Raw genomic sequence first — 13,985 nt, 5'->3', positions numbered from 1 at the left:
AGTTACATCATTAATCAATTTACACCTCCCCCTCTCCTCCTGTGGCTGCTTTAATCTGCACTATTGCTATTTAAGCAATTTATATTTTAAGACCACTATAACTTTGGTCACTTTGCTGACAGCCTTTTTGTAAATATAATTATTTTAAAGGGATAACAAGGTAGAAATAGAAAATACAGAGTACATTCAGAATTAGCATTTGCAGAGTACATAATTAAGTGAGAAGGGGATGTTGAATCTTAGATTGCAGAGGAATCAACAGCTCTTCCCCACGCAGGCACTGAGGGATCAGGATTCAGCCACCTGTGGTATCAGGCTGGTTTTGCCAAAGTCGTCCTGCAGAAAACTTTTTTTTTTTTTGAGGCATTCTTTATATATTAGAAAAGATCTGGAAAGGGCTCGATTTATTCTTCCTGTGTCACCATTGCAATTATATATCCTGTGTCACCACTCCAGTCCACCTAAGAGCTCACCAAAGTCATCCTTAAAGAAGGGTGAGAGCCAGGATCTCTTTTTTTTTTCTAATGCAAAAAGAGGCAGAGAAAGATTTTAGATCGAGAAGAACGTAGAGACTTAGTTTATATAGCTCAGAAAGGAGAATTTAAGATCACAAATATTTGCTACTCATTTCACCTTTAAGATTTGTGTTCAAGAAAAAGGTCATATAATTGCTTATTTGAAAACGATACTTGGATGCACAGAAGATCAAATGTGCCCCTATGTTGATGGTACTTTATTTTGTTAAATGTAATACAACCCTTCTGCTGTGAAGAAAATCTAGGAGAAAAATCATCTATCCAAAGTAATAAGAAAAATGGATGGTAGGTTGTTTCATGCAACATCCATATAAGAAAATGGATTTTATACACATAAGGACTTGTAATTGTGTTATTAGCTACTTGATGGAATTTTTTTAATGTTCTTTAAAAAAAAGAATTAGCCTTTATTATTAAAGGAGTGAAGGTCTTCTGTTTCACTGAAATTAAGCAGTCCTACCATGAATACTTTGCATGTAGGCAGTGTTAACATTATTTTACAGATGGGGTTGCTAAGGCACAGAAAGTTTGTGACTTGTTCAGGTCACACAGCGAGTAACAGAGCTGGGCTTGAACACAGGTCTCTTGACTCTCAAACCATGCCTTAACAGCTCGGAGAGGAAGGATTTACCAGTGGTTAGAGCAGTAGCCTGGGACTCCAGATACCCAGGTTCAAGTCCCTGTTCTGTCATGGACTTCTTGTATGACCTTGGGCAAATCACTTAGGGCAAGGTACACAAAGGGATTAGGTGCTGCAACACCTCATTCCTAGGTACTCTTCCTCCCAGTAGAATTGACAGACCTGAGCTAGGCACCCATGCTCCACATACGTTGTTTGGAGAAAGTTAGATTTCTAAAAGGATTCACAGAAGTTGGGAAGCTGAGTGGGGAGCTACCTAAACTAGCTAGTAGGAAATGCTGAGGAAAGGGGTGTGGTCTACGCTCAGCCTCTCAGAGGAAGTTAGGCCCCTAACTCCAGGCTGGAGGAAGGTACCGATCACCACTTGGGATTCACAACTGTTAATCCTTTCCTGGATTTAGGTACCTAAATCAGGTCAGCCCTTTCTCAATAGATTCCAAGGCCAGAAGAGACCACTGTGATAATCTAATCTGATCTTTTGCATAACACAGACTATAGATCTTCCACAAAATAATTCCTACAGTGCATCTTATAGAAATCATCCAATCCTGATTTAAAGATTGCTGGTAATGGAGAATCCATGACAGCCCTAACCATTGGAATAATTTGTTAAGGGTCATGGTGGATTCTCTGTTGCTGGCAATGGCACTTAAAAATCAAGATTGGATGTTTTTCTAAAATGTATCTATAGGAATTATTAGGGGGAAGTTGAATGCCCTGTGTTATACAGAAGCTCAGACTATATGGGAGAAAGACCCCGTTGCGCCAATAGCCCAGAGGTTATGGCACTCACCTGGGCGGTGGGGAGACCTGTTTTCAAATCTCCACCTGATTTGAAGCAGGGACTTGAACTCAGATTTCCCACAGTCCAGTTGAGTAGCATAACGACCAGACTATTGGATATTCGTGGGCAGTCTTTCTCAGTCTCTTCTACTGAAGCAATTCCACTTTGTATAAATAATTAAATATTAATTTGGCCAGAGAGAGAACAAAAGTGAGAGGTTGACTCAGTAGCCCCATGGTTAAGGAACTCCCCATGAGATGGTTGACTTGGGTACAAGTCCCTGCTTCAAATTAGGCAGAGTAGGGATTTGAACCTGGGTGTCCCACATCTTAGGTGACTGCTTTAACAACTGGGCTATTTGGGGACATTTGCTAGCCAGCATGCCCCAAAAAGTCCTTTGTTGTCTTACATACGGACTAGGCCTGCTCAGCATATGCCTAGAGGATCATGTCCCACATGTTAGATAAACTAGGCATTTCCCTGACCTGAGAATCTCACCAGTACTGGGGCATGCTCTGCACAGTCAGAACTTAAGCAGTTTTGTGCATGCCCACCAGTGGAAACTTGGGTGCCTCTGGGACTTTATCAGCAGAAACTTAGGTGTGTCTGCAGTGATAGGCGGCAGCTGAACAGGTATTTTGGGAACATCAGTGGTGCCTAAATACCTTTGTGGATATAGCCCTTAATTGTCAATTCCCCATCTGTAAACAGTGGATAATAGCACTTCCCTACCACACAGGCTCTCAGATACCATAGTAATATGAGCCATAAGTACTTTAGATGGATTGACCACTCTCCCTTTAAACAGTTGAACAGCCCATGAACAGTTTCTCAAGCACAGAAATTCTTCTGCAAGTGGATGTTTCATTTTTAGGGTCATCATGGAAAACAATCATCCCAGTGGAGGCAGCATCTAGAAAATGTTTTTATGAGCACAACTCCCAACTTGGTAAAGCACAAATATGACATTAGCCTTTACAATATATATTGGGCACATAATGATGAACATAACATAATAATAGAAGATGCTGCTTGATGATGTGGACTTGACTTTTAAATAGGCTAAAGTTTTCTATTACCTCAATTTTAGTATTTCTAATGTTAATTTGTGGTGTTAAAATCTGGAAGATAATACTAGGTTTATGTGTAACAGATATATTTGTGGCTAAAATGAGTGATATGCCCAGTAATAGGTGTAGCATGCTTACAAGGCTAATGACAATCCTGTAATCAACAGTTTTTCCTCTATAATTCAGGACCTTTGATCAAGTGGATACAGAATTTGAGATATTAGACACTGTGCACTGATTAAATCATCTTTTGAGCCTTTATCTTCAGTCTCCTTGTAGTGTCTGGCACGTAAAGTGATTCAGTTTCTAAGACATAATTTGTTCAGCTCATAGTAAGTTTCCAGCTCTGCTGTTTCCTTATTTTTCTTCAGTTTTTGATGGATAGGATTGTTTTCAGGACCATTTGAAATTTTTCCTAAAAGTTAACTAAAATTTTAATGTAAACAGAATTTTTCTTTAGCTCATGAAAGCTTGTGCTCAAATACATTTGTTAGTCTCTAAGGTGCCACAAGTACTCTTTGTTCTTTCTTTCTTCAGTGTCTCCAAAACCTAATATCAAGTTAGTGAGAATGAATGAGAGACATTCCCTAGATTTTAGCAGAGCACTCATGAATTGGAAAATCTGCAGAACTCCACGAGAAAGGCACCAATCTGTTTGGCCTTATTGATTTGAAATCTGATAAGAACTTTCCTAGAAAACTGCACTTAGCATATTTCTTATAAGAAGCATATTTAACATAATTTCAAATCTAATTGTAGTCTGAATTTGAGAATTGTCAAATGGCTTAAACTGCAATGTTTTAGCCTATGTCTAAATTATCACTTATGTTGGCAAAACTTATATTGCTCAGGGATGTGAAAAAACACTCACCTGAACGACATAAGTTTTGCCAGCATAAGTGGTAGTGTGCAGAGCGCTCTGTTGATGAGAGAGCTTCTCCAACTGGTGTAGCTACCGCTGCTTATTGAGGTGGTTTTATTATGTCGACGGTAGAACTCTCTCCCGTTGGCATAAAACAGCTATATGAGCGATCTTACATTGGTAACCTGTAAGCTCGCTAGTGTAGACATGGCCATAGAAACTTGGTGTAAAATCACCTACATTTCAAAAGACCATGCTCCGACAATGATGATTATTTTGTTGCAAAAAGCAGAGGCTTTAGTGTTTGGTGAAAGTTACTCATTCTGTAGCTGTTTCTGCTTTTAGTAGAAGCTTTTGGTAGCAGTCTGGTTCTCCATCTATAAGGGATTTTTTTATTTATTTATTTTTTTAGGCCCCTCTGATTGAAACTTATATGGGAATAAGATAGAGAGGAACATGATCAGTTCCTTTTCTGTTGTCTCATACCAGACTGGCCTAACTTTCTTCATATCTTTTTTCCTATGCAATAGGGTGGAGGTATTTGAATTAATGTTTGGATTACTCTAGTTTGGATACTTGATAATATATTTTCACAATAAATTATCATTCCTTCTTAAATAACTTTTTTCTTGATGAATTCTGTATTTTTTATGCTTCCTTTAATACTGTTTCTACAATATTTCTTAATTACTGGTTGGAAGGCAGGTGATATCAGAACTGTGGTGGAGCACCCTATGTCCATAGGGTGACAGATTCTCTTCAGGGGTAATATCCCATCTGTGAAGGAACATGGGGAGATGAAATGTTCTCTAAATAAAAAGCACATGTATTCTATATTTTTTTTCTGCCTGCTGGAAGTGGATTGTGTAATCCTGAGGTGCCGACTTAACATGAGAACTAGCACAAAGGAATTGACAGATACTATTTGTTTTTATATACACTGTAAGTATACACTATACTAAACAAGTATTGGGAAAATTGTACCAAAGTATCTACAGACTAAAGGCAAAATCCAGTACAAGAGAATAAAACAAAGTGGGGTAGTGTTTGAAAGGACAATTTCTCCTTTGTGTGAGATCAAATTGTGCTGATTTTGGTGTCCTTTGGACTAATAAAACACACAGTGCTGTCAACAAACACAAAGAGAGTCTACCCTATTCTGAAAAGCCAAGGAAACTGAATGTTATAAGGAATGCTGTTAATATAAAAAGGATTTTGTTTTTGACACTGGTCTAAAAGTATAACAACCTTTTGAAAGGTTTGCCAATGACAGTGGTTTTTGTGGGGATGCATTGTGTTTGGAGACTTGGTTTTTCAATGGTTTGTGTATCCACCCACGACACACATGCTGTATATGTATTTGTCTCTCTGGATCTGAGTTTTTTAAAAGCTTTATTAATTTCTTTTTTTTCTTCTGTCCTTTGCAGTATATTGTAGAGTGTCATGGGATTACGCTTCTTCCCCAGTTTTTTGGCATGTACCGGCTTACCGTTGATGGAGTTGAGATGTATATGATTGTAACAAGAAATGTGTTTAGCCATCGTTTGTCTGTTTATAGAAAATACGATTTAAAGGTAAGAAATAACTTTGGTTCTAAATAATTGTTAAAGTGGTTAAAATCACTAAAGTAAATGTTAACTATTCTGTTGAGTGTTTTAGACATTGGTTGTTGCAAAGCACAATCAAATCTATTAAATGAATATTATTCAGCAGTTATGTTGGTTACTTCTAAAATAAAGAAAATGTGTGGTTAGCTAAACCGGAAAACATTTTTATACAAGTAACACTATTTAAGCTGTATCATACGTGCTTTAAGGGAAGTGGTTTAACAGAGTATGTTTGCTAAATGTAACTAATTGTTAATGGCTGAACTTAAAAACCACTGTGAAAATGTAATAATCATAGAATATCAGGGTTGGAAGGGACCCCAGAAGGTCATCTAGTCCAACCCCCTGCTCGAAGCAGGACCAATTCCCAGTTAAATCATCCCAGCCAGGGCTTTGTCAAGCCTGACCTTAAAAACCTCTAAGGAAGGAGATTCTACCACCTCCCTAGGTAACGCATTCCAGTGTTTCACCACCCTCTTAGTGAAAAAGTTTTTCCTAATATCCAATCTAAACCTCCCCCATTGCAACTTGAGACCATTACTCCTCGTTCTGTCATCTGCTACCATTGAGAACAGTCTAGAGCCATCCTCTTTGGAACCCCCTTTCAGGTAGTTGAAAGCAGCTATCAAATCCCCCCTCATTCTTCTCTTCTGCAGACTAAACAATCCCAGCTCCCTCAGCCTCTCCTCATAAGTCATGTGCTCTAGACCCCTAATCATTTTTGTTGCCCTTCGCTGGACTCTCTCCAATTTATCCACATCCTTCTTGTAGTGTGGGGCCCAAAACTGGACACAGTACTCCAGATGAGGCCTCACCAGTGTCGAATAGAGGGGAACGATCACGTCCCTCGATCTGCTCGCTATGCCCCTACTTATACATCCCAAAATGCCATTGGCCTTCTTGGCAACAAGGGCACACTGCTGACTCATATCCAGCTTCTCGTCCACTGTCACCCCTAGGTCCTTTTCCGCAGAACTGCTGCCTAGCCATTCGGTCCCTAGTCTGTAGCGGTGCATTGGATTCTTCCATCCTAAGTGCAGGACCCTGCACTTATCCTTATTGAACCTCATCAGATTTCTTTTGGCCCAATCCTCCAATTTGTCTAGGTCCTTCTGTATCCTATCCCTCCCCTCCAGCGTATCTACCACTCCTCCCAGTTTAGTATCATCCGCAAATTTGCTGAGAGTGCAATCCACACCATCCTCCAGATCATTTATGAAGATATTGAACAAAACCGGCCCCAGGACCGACCCCTGGGGCACTCCACTTGACACCGGCTGCCAACTAGACATGGAGCCATTGATCACTACCCATTGAGCCCGACAATCTAGCCAGCTTTCTACCCACCTTATAGTGCATTCATCCAGCCCATACTTCCTTAACTTGCTGACAGGAATACTGTGGGAGACCGTGTCAAAAGCTTTGCTAAAGTCAAGAAACAATACATCCACTGCTTTCCCTTCATCCACAGAACCAGTAATCTCATCATAAAAGGCGATTAGATTAGTCAGGCATGACCTTCCCTTGGTGAATCCATGCTGACTGTTCCTGATCACTTTCCTCTCATGTAAGTGCTTCAGGATTGATTCTTTGAGGACCTGCTCCATGATTTTTCCAGGGACTGAGGTGAGGCTGACTGGCCTGTAGTTCCCAGGATCCTCCTTCTTCCCTTTTTTAAAGATTGGCACTACATTAGTATATATAATAATAATGTAGTCCTTCTGTTTCCTATACTCCCTTGATCAACTTTGCGGGGGACCACTGCTTATTTTGTATAGGGCTTTTTGTAACATTTTAAGAGATGTAGTTGACTAGCACCACTTTAATACTTTTCAAATTGAAATCTCTATCACTTACATAGTTTTCGCTGTGATAGTTCCTTTGATATTTAAAAGAAATTAAGGTAGAAGAATTGGACTGAATGCTACAGTACATAATTTTTGGTGCCTGGTACCTCTACCAGATATGTTTGGCCTGTTTTCTAAAATGTTTGGCTACTATTGCTAATTCAGCCAATATTTAATATATAATACTTAAAATGAATTCCCCTAATATATTTTTCAATATCTTAAGGGATTTTTATTTTAATTCCCTTCCCAAAGTCTCCCCTTATATTTCTAAACATTATTTGTAGTAAATGTCATTCTTCTTTGAGTGCTTGCTTATGTCCATTCCATTCTAGGTGTGCGCACGCCCATGTGCGCAGTCATCAGAGATTTTTGCCTTAGTGGTATCCCTAGGGCTGGCTGTGGCACCTCCTTGAGTGCCATGCCCATGCACTGGTATATCAGGCGCCGCTGGCCGTATGCCCTCTCAGTTCCTCCTTATCGCCCGTGGTGTTTAGTCCGTGCACCTTTCCTTGCTTAGCAAGGGACAGCTGTTTTTTCCTCCTTTGGACTTGGTGCCTTAGGCCTTGTATATAGTTGATTCTTCAGTAGTTAGTGTTAAGTACCTGTTCAGTGTTTAGTTGTTAGTAGTTAGAGTCCCAGCAGGAACTTTGCCCCTAACGGGGCATGCCCCAGTCTGTGGGGTTCAAGCCCTGTACAGACTGTAACAGACCAGTCCCTCTTAATGACCCCCACGGCAGCTGTCTCAAGTGCTTGGGGGAGGCACATGTAAAAGACAAGGGCTGTATCTGCAAAAGCTTTCGGCCCCTCACACAGAAGGAGCGGGACATTTGACTTAGGGCCCTCCTGATGGAGTCTGCCCTCCACCCGGCCTCCGAGTCATCCCGGCATGATTTGCCAAGCACTTCGGCATTGGAGCAAAGTGCACCCCCAGCACCGAGTTCCATTCTACACCATTCGCTGTCGCCGGTACCGAAGAAGAAGGCCAAGAAGGAACCAAGAGGGCGTAGGGCCAGCAGGGCCTGATATACCAGCGCATGGGTGCAGCACTCAAGGGGGCACCATAGCCGAGCCGACAGATACCACTAAGGCAAAAGTCTCCAATGACTGCACCCGTGGGCATGCACACACCTAGAATGGAATGGACATGAGCAACACATCTTGAAGAACAAGAGTTACAAAAGGTGGGTAACTTTTTTTTTCCCCACACATTTGACTACATAAGTATGTCTGCAAGCTTATTCAAAGATTGTTACTTAGTACTGTATATTAGTGAGAGAAGTGTCATACTGCATAATGCGTTATCCCTTACACCCCACCTACTGCAGACAAATAGCTACCTAGAAAAGGTGACACTTAGATGTTTCGTCCAAGCTGATTTCTCAGAACTAACAGTTGTTCAAGAACTGGCTTATCAGTGTCTAACATTATGGTCTCTGTGGGAGAGAGTAAAACATGAGAGGAGATTACAAGGGGAGAATGGGAATACTTCTTAATTGTGCTATGGATGCACTCGCGCTCTCTCTCTAATGGAGATGCACATTCATGCTGCCCTTTAGCCCATCTTAAGTTAACCAACCAACACATGCCATATCTTGATCAGCAGAGGTATGGGAGTTTGTACTTAACCAAAAGCGCACACGTTCTGGGAGCCCTCCAAAGATATTTTAAAGAATGAGTCAGTAATCTATCGGCTGAATTAGAGATGGATGATTTATAAAAGATTTAGGGAAGGGTTCAATTTAGATAAACATCTAAAAGTCCAGATGCTTAACCAATGATCTTTGATTAGTTCAAAGTAGATTTTATCATAAGATTTCCAATACTTGTTGGCTTGACCATGTTTGAAATACCAAGAGAAATGCTCTCTTCATTTTATATTCTTGTCTTGGTCAAAACTTGGAAATACAGAGGCATTTCAAGTTTGAGGTCATTACTTATTCTATTTGAGCTGGTTTGCTCATCTGTAACTATCACCTTCCTTGTCAAACAAGTAGTTGGAATGCCTCCCTCTCTCATGACTCACCAAGTTTGTCTAATTTTAGACAAAACAATCTCAGTTATGGGTAAGGGTTAGGGTTGACATGCAGTCAACGTGCCATAATCAGCTTTGTTCCAAAGATGGGGAATTTGGTTTGTTTGTGTGCTGCTTGGTTATTTAATATTATGTATATGTATTATGGGACTGGTGTTTCTTCTTTGATTTATTGCATTTTTTAAGTGTTTGTAGGGTTACCTAGAGTGCTCCGATAGGAACCTCCTATTATTGTATAAATGTGTTGTTTATTTGTATTGCAGGAGCATGTGGGCACCCTAGTTTTATACAAACTCAATATACAAACACACACAACAAAAAGAAATCTAAAGAAAAAATCAGTCACATTTAGCATTTCTATAAATAGCATTTGTTGCTAGTTATCTTTCAGTTACCTCTGTATTTCTATTAATTTGTCCAGTTGAAAGAGGAGAGGCCAAAAGTGCCTTGGTGGTGATGGGAAAATTCTTGTTTCAGAGGCTAGGTTTATTCGTCAGGATGAACTTTCACCAGACAGATTTACAGCAACATTGGACATAGTAGTAGTAGAGAGAAAATAATCCTTGTTTTCTATCTTCGTTTAATGTTACAATGCCTGCAGTGTCTATGGGAGCAGAGTCCACTGTAGTAGCTGAAAGTTTTCAAGACACACCAATTTAGAATTTACACTTCTATTTTTCTGCCTGGGGTTACAAGGAACGTCTAAGATTACTATAGCTAAAAGAGCTTAGAGACAAGGGGTGGGATTTTCAAAAGTACTCAGCATTGGCCTAATTCTGCTCCTGTTGAAATTAGTGACATCTAATTCGTGACTCCCATTGACATCTGTTGGAGCAGTTAGGCCAACACTGAGTGCTTCTGAAAACTGAACCCAAAAATTTGGTGTAAAATTTTTTCCAGTTTGATTGCTTCATGCATTTGACCACATTCTGCATATAGTCAGTGTCCCCAGTTGTTTGTGAATGCCTTTTGCACAGCAAGAGGGAAAAGACAAATATTTTTATAAGTACGAAAGTGTGATTGTAAAATCACAAAAAATGGCAAGATTAAGGGGCAAGGGCAGTATCTAAAACTACATTTAATTGATATTGTTGCAATTAGCTTGATTTCAAGTGTCCCTCTAACTTTAGCTTTTACAATTTTCCTTTGTTTGGTTCTTAACTGACCTTTCTTTCTGACAAGTAGCCCCTGGAAACGGGTGGGAGTGATATGATACAAAATAAAATGTATGTAACTAACTAATTCAAAGGGCCTTTTTTCACTATTTTGGCAGCTTATGATGTAGTATAATGAAATCCCTGCTGAGTTGCCATATAATATAGCTAATGGCCACTGTCCATACATCTGTTTTGTGCATCCAGCGCCCCAGATATCTCTCAGATAAAACATTGAAGCATGTGGATTTAAAATGTGTGTAGAGAAAGGTAAGGCTATGAATTTTTAGGATCACTGGAGATAGTATCCTCCTTTTCAGCATTTCTCCACGCTGTATACACAATGCAACAAAAATATAGCCAGTGTACGCTTTATAGATCTTGTGGGGCTGTTTTTTGCATGCTACAGAAACACATTCATTCTTTGTTATCCTTATCATTATTTCCAGCATTGCCTTCTGTGTGGGAGGTACATTCAAAACACTACAGAAGGACAGTCCTTGATCCAAGGAGCTCACAATTCAGGGAACATCCCTTTTTTGTCACTTGCTGCTTACTCAGAATGCACAAGCATGTTTGCTCATTAGTTTGAGCAAAGACAATTTTAAAACAGCATTCAAAACCCTTTCATCATACATAGTTAAATCCCACTGGTAAAGTCCTGGTAAAACCACTGCTGATCCCATATTTTTTTGCTTTTCTTTTTAGCTTTAGAGCCCCTCTAGTTTTATATTTCATAGTACTGCTGTAGGGTGCTTTTATTGCTTTTGTTTGTACTTTCTAATATTTTAAATACTACACAGTAATTCATTTTGTACAGCATCCTGCATGTCTTAACAAAGTGTGTTAAAATAGTATAGTTATTATCACATAGTCTCCATCCCATGGCAACACAGCAATATAGGCATACAAAACTTAGAAATCTGTCAGAGAAAATGAGCCTCCCAGGTGTTGTCCTGCTAAGATGCAGTAGGATGAGATCTGAGGAGAGAAAACACAACAGGAGGAAGAGAATGGCTGTAGAACACTCAGTGATTTAAACGTACTTCCTCCCCTTCATATGTGTCCTCCTCTATCCTCTTCAAAATATTGCAGCAGGCCAAACTATCTGAACTACCAAACTACCACTTTACCACGTCTCTGCCAAATAGTCCTCAAGTTCAGGACTTAGTGTTGCCAACCCATTCTGTGTCCAGTTCTTGTCCATTATCTTAAAAGTTTTAAATTTATTTCCTGTAATGTGCACATTTTTAGATCCAGTCTTTCTGTTTCAGGGCTCTACTGTGGCTAGAGAAGCCAGTGACAAAGAAAAGGTATGGTGAATTTGCATTTCTTGTCCAGTTACCTAGCTGCTAACCAATTTTAGGACGAGTATGATTGGTGCTCTTGTGCACCTAACCTTTCTTTCCCTTCTGTTGTTCTACTGCTCTTTCCTCCTCTTTTCTCAACTCTGTTTCATCTACTGAAGCCATAGAAACAGTTCATTGTTCTGTGGTGAGATTGTGACATCAGAGGTAAGTGAACTAACCCGCCTATTCTTCTCCACCTATCCTCCCTTTTTCCTCTCCTCTTCCCAGCTCCTTCTGTTCCTGCCATGTGAAAAGCTTATTGTTGTGACTGTGCTATCAGAAAGTTTTCTCTTGCTTCTTCCCCTGTCTTTTTTCTTGCCACTTTTCATGCTGTAGCCTTATGGATAATCCATTTTATTTGATGAAAATGACATCCTTTCTCGTGTGTCTGTAACATTAAGAGACTAAATGTGGGCACCTCAGCATTACAAGTAAAGCCTGTATTTGTGTGTGTAAGCTGGATAACTGTGATCCTGTGACAGACTTGTATGCATATACAATTATAGCCGTTACCCACAGGACAGGTTCCCACTCATTTTTTTGTGGGTACAAGTTAGGCATCAGCTACTGAAAAAGTTTCTCTAAAAGTAAGATCTCCACCCTCTATTCTCTCTCCCCATCAGTGTCTTCTCAATTCATTTGGGCACTTCAGTCTTATTGGTTTTAAAATAAACTTAATTCTTATCTTTTTTAAATTACAAAACAAATTTTTGATCCACATTTTGTTAATGGTTTTACATCTATAATCAAATGCCTTGATTGAATAGAATAGATATAGGAGCAATTGCTGCAGGTATATACAGGAAACTGAATATTCTGCTATATATTATATATGACCTAGTAAATTGATTCATAGCCATTTGAATTTCAAAATACTGGAAAAGATTAAGAATACAGTCTGCTTATTTTCTTGTTTTCATACTTAAGCTCTAAACTTCCCCTTCCCCCAGTTGTAAGGAATTCCTGAATTATATCATTGTGTGGGATCACATAGCAGCATGGGGTCAAAGACCTTGTTTTGCTTTGTCCCAGGACCCACTTAGGTATTTTGTTTAAATGGAGCATTAGTTACGGTGTCCTCTCTGGGCTTTGGAGCCCTCCTGTGTAAATCACACTGACAGCACTGATGAGTTGGAGACAGACATGATCAGCTGCTGTAGCGGTGAAAGCTACTAATGGCATGTCGTGACTCAAATAGGGGCATTTGTTTTAGACCCATGAGAAACTCTCTGTTAAGTATTATTTTTCTCTCCCTTCCAAGAGGAAATGACTGGACAGTTCAGATCCTCGTGCATTTTCTTTCAGCATCATCCATCTAGCAGCTCCCAAATGTGAATTGGAATGATCATGACAGCCAATATCTGCATTTATCTCTCTTCTGCAGGAGATCGCTCAAGACCACAGCTTGAACTATCTTTATTTTTCTGGTCTATTTTTATTTTTATAGCACAACCACTCGTGTTTTCAAACCTGAGTGATTAACCCTCCGCTGTTTTGGAATGGCAGCTAGTGCACATTGAAGACATCTGCTGTCAGCACTGTGATAATTTAATATAAATGCAAAAAAACACAACATCCCAGCGTGTTAAAATAACAGCTGAGATCATATAAAATCAGACAATATCAAGGATATTCAGATTTCAGTGGAGTCTGAGTGCCCTCATGTTGTAGAGAGCCTTAGTATACATCACATGGGGGAATATATCCTGTTGGTACAAATACAGTTAGTATCTGTTAGGACTCTCAGAAACACTAAGCATTGACCTCACTTTGCTCCCACTGAAGTCCATGGTAATTGATATTAATGGGAGTGGAATTAGACCAATGCTGAGCACTTTCAAAAATCCCGCCCATAATCCTTATTTTAATGTAGGGTGAAATCCTGGCTCCATTGAAGTTTGTCGTAAAACTCTCATTGATTTCAGTAACACTAGGATTTCACCATTGATTTCTAATAGTTTTTCCTTCTTTGATGGTAACCTGAAAAATACAAATAAAAATGCTGCCCAAAAAACCTGCAGTTACCATTTGAATGGCTGAAATGGTATTTTTGGAAAAAACAAAAGGAAATCTGATTTGTCGATTTGTAGATCAAAGCAGG

General features: G+C 39.6%; 1 protein-coding gene across 4 annotated transcripts in view; it reads left to right on the top strand.

Moving 5' to 3' along the window:
- The window catches only part of PIP4K2A (phosphatidylinositol-5-phosphate 4-kinase type 2 alpha), a 192,367-nt gene that overhangs the window by 143,201 nt on the left and 35,181 nt on the right, over positions 1-13,985 (top strand). For all 4 annotated transcript variants that reach the window (XM_007058472.4, XM_037890842.2, XM_037890843.2 and 1 more), the window contains 2 exons: positions 5,320-5,466; positions 11,810-11,848. In XM_007058472.4, coding sequence (XP_007058534.2) covers positions 5,320-5,466; positions 11,810-11,848 — 186 coding nt within the window. The remainder of the gene's footprint in view (positions 1-5,319; positions 5,467-11,809; positions 11,849-13,985) is intronic.

The sequence above is a fragment of the Chelonia mydas genome, chromosome 2, assembly GCF_015237465.2.
Source record: "Chelonia mydas isolate rCheMyd1 chromosome 2, rCheMyd1.pri.v2, whole genome shotgun sequence".
Lineage (NCBI taxonomy): Eukaryota > Metazoa > Chordata > Testudines > Cheloniidae > Chelonia > Chelonia mydas.
The sequence above is the reverse complement of the archived record's forward strand: the minus strand, read 5'-3'. Positions and strand labels throughout refer to the sequence as shown.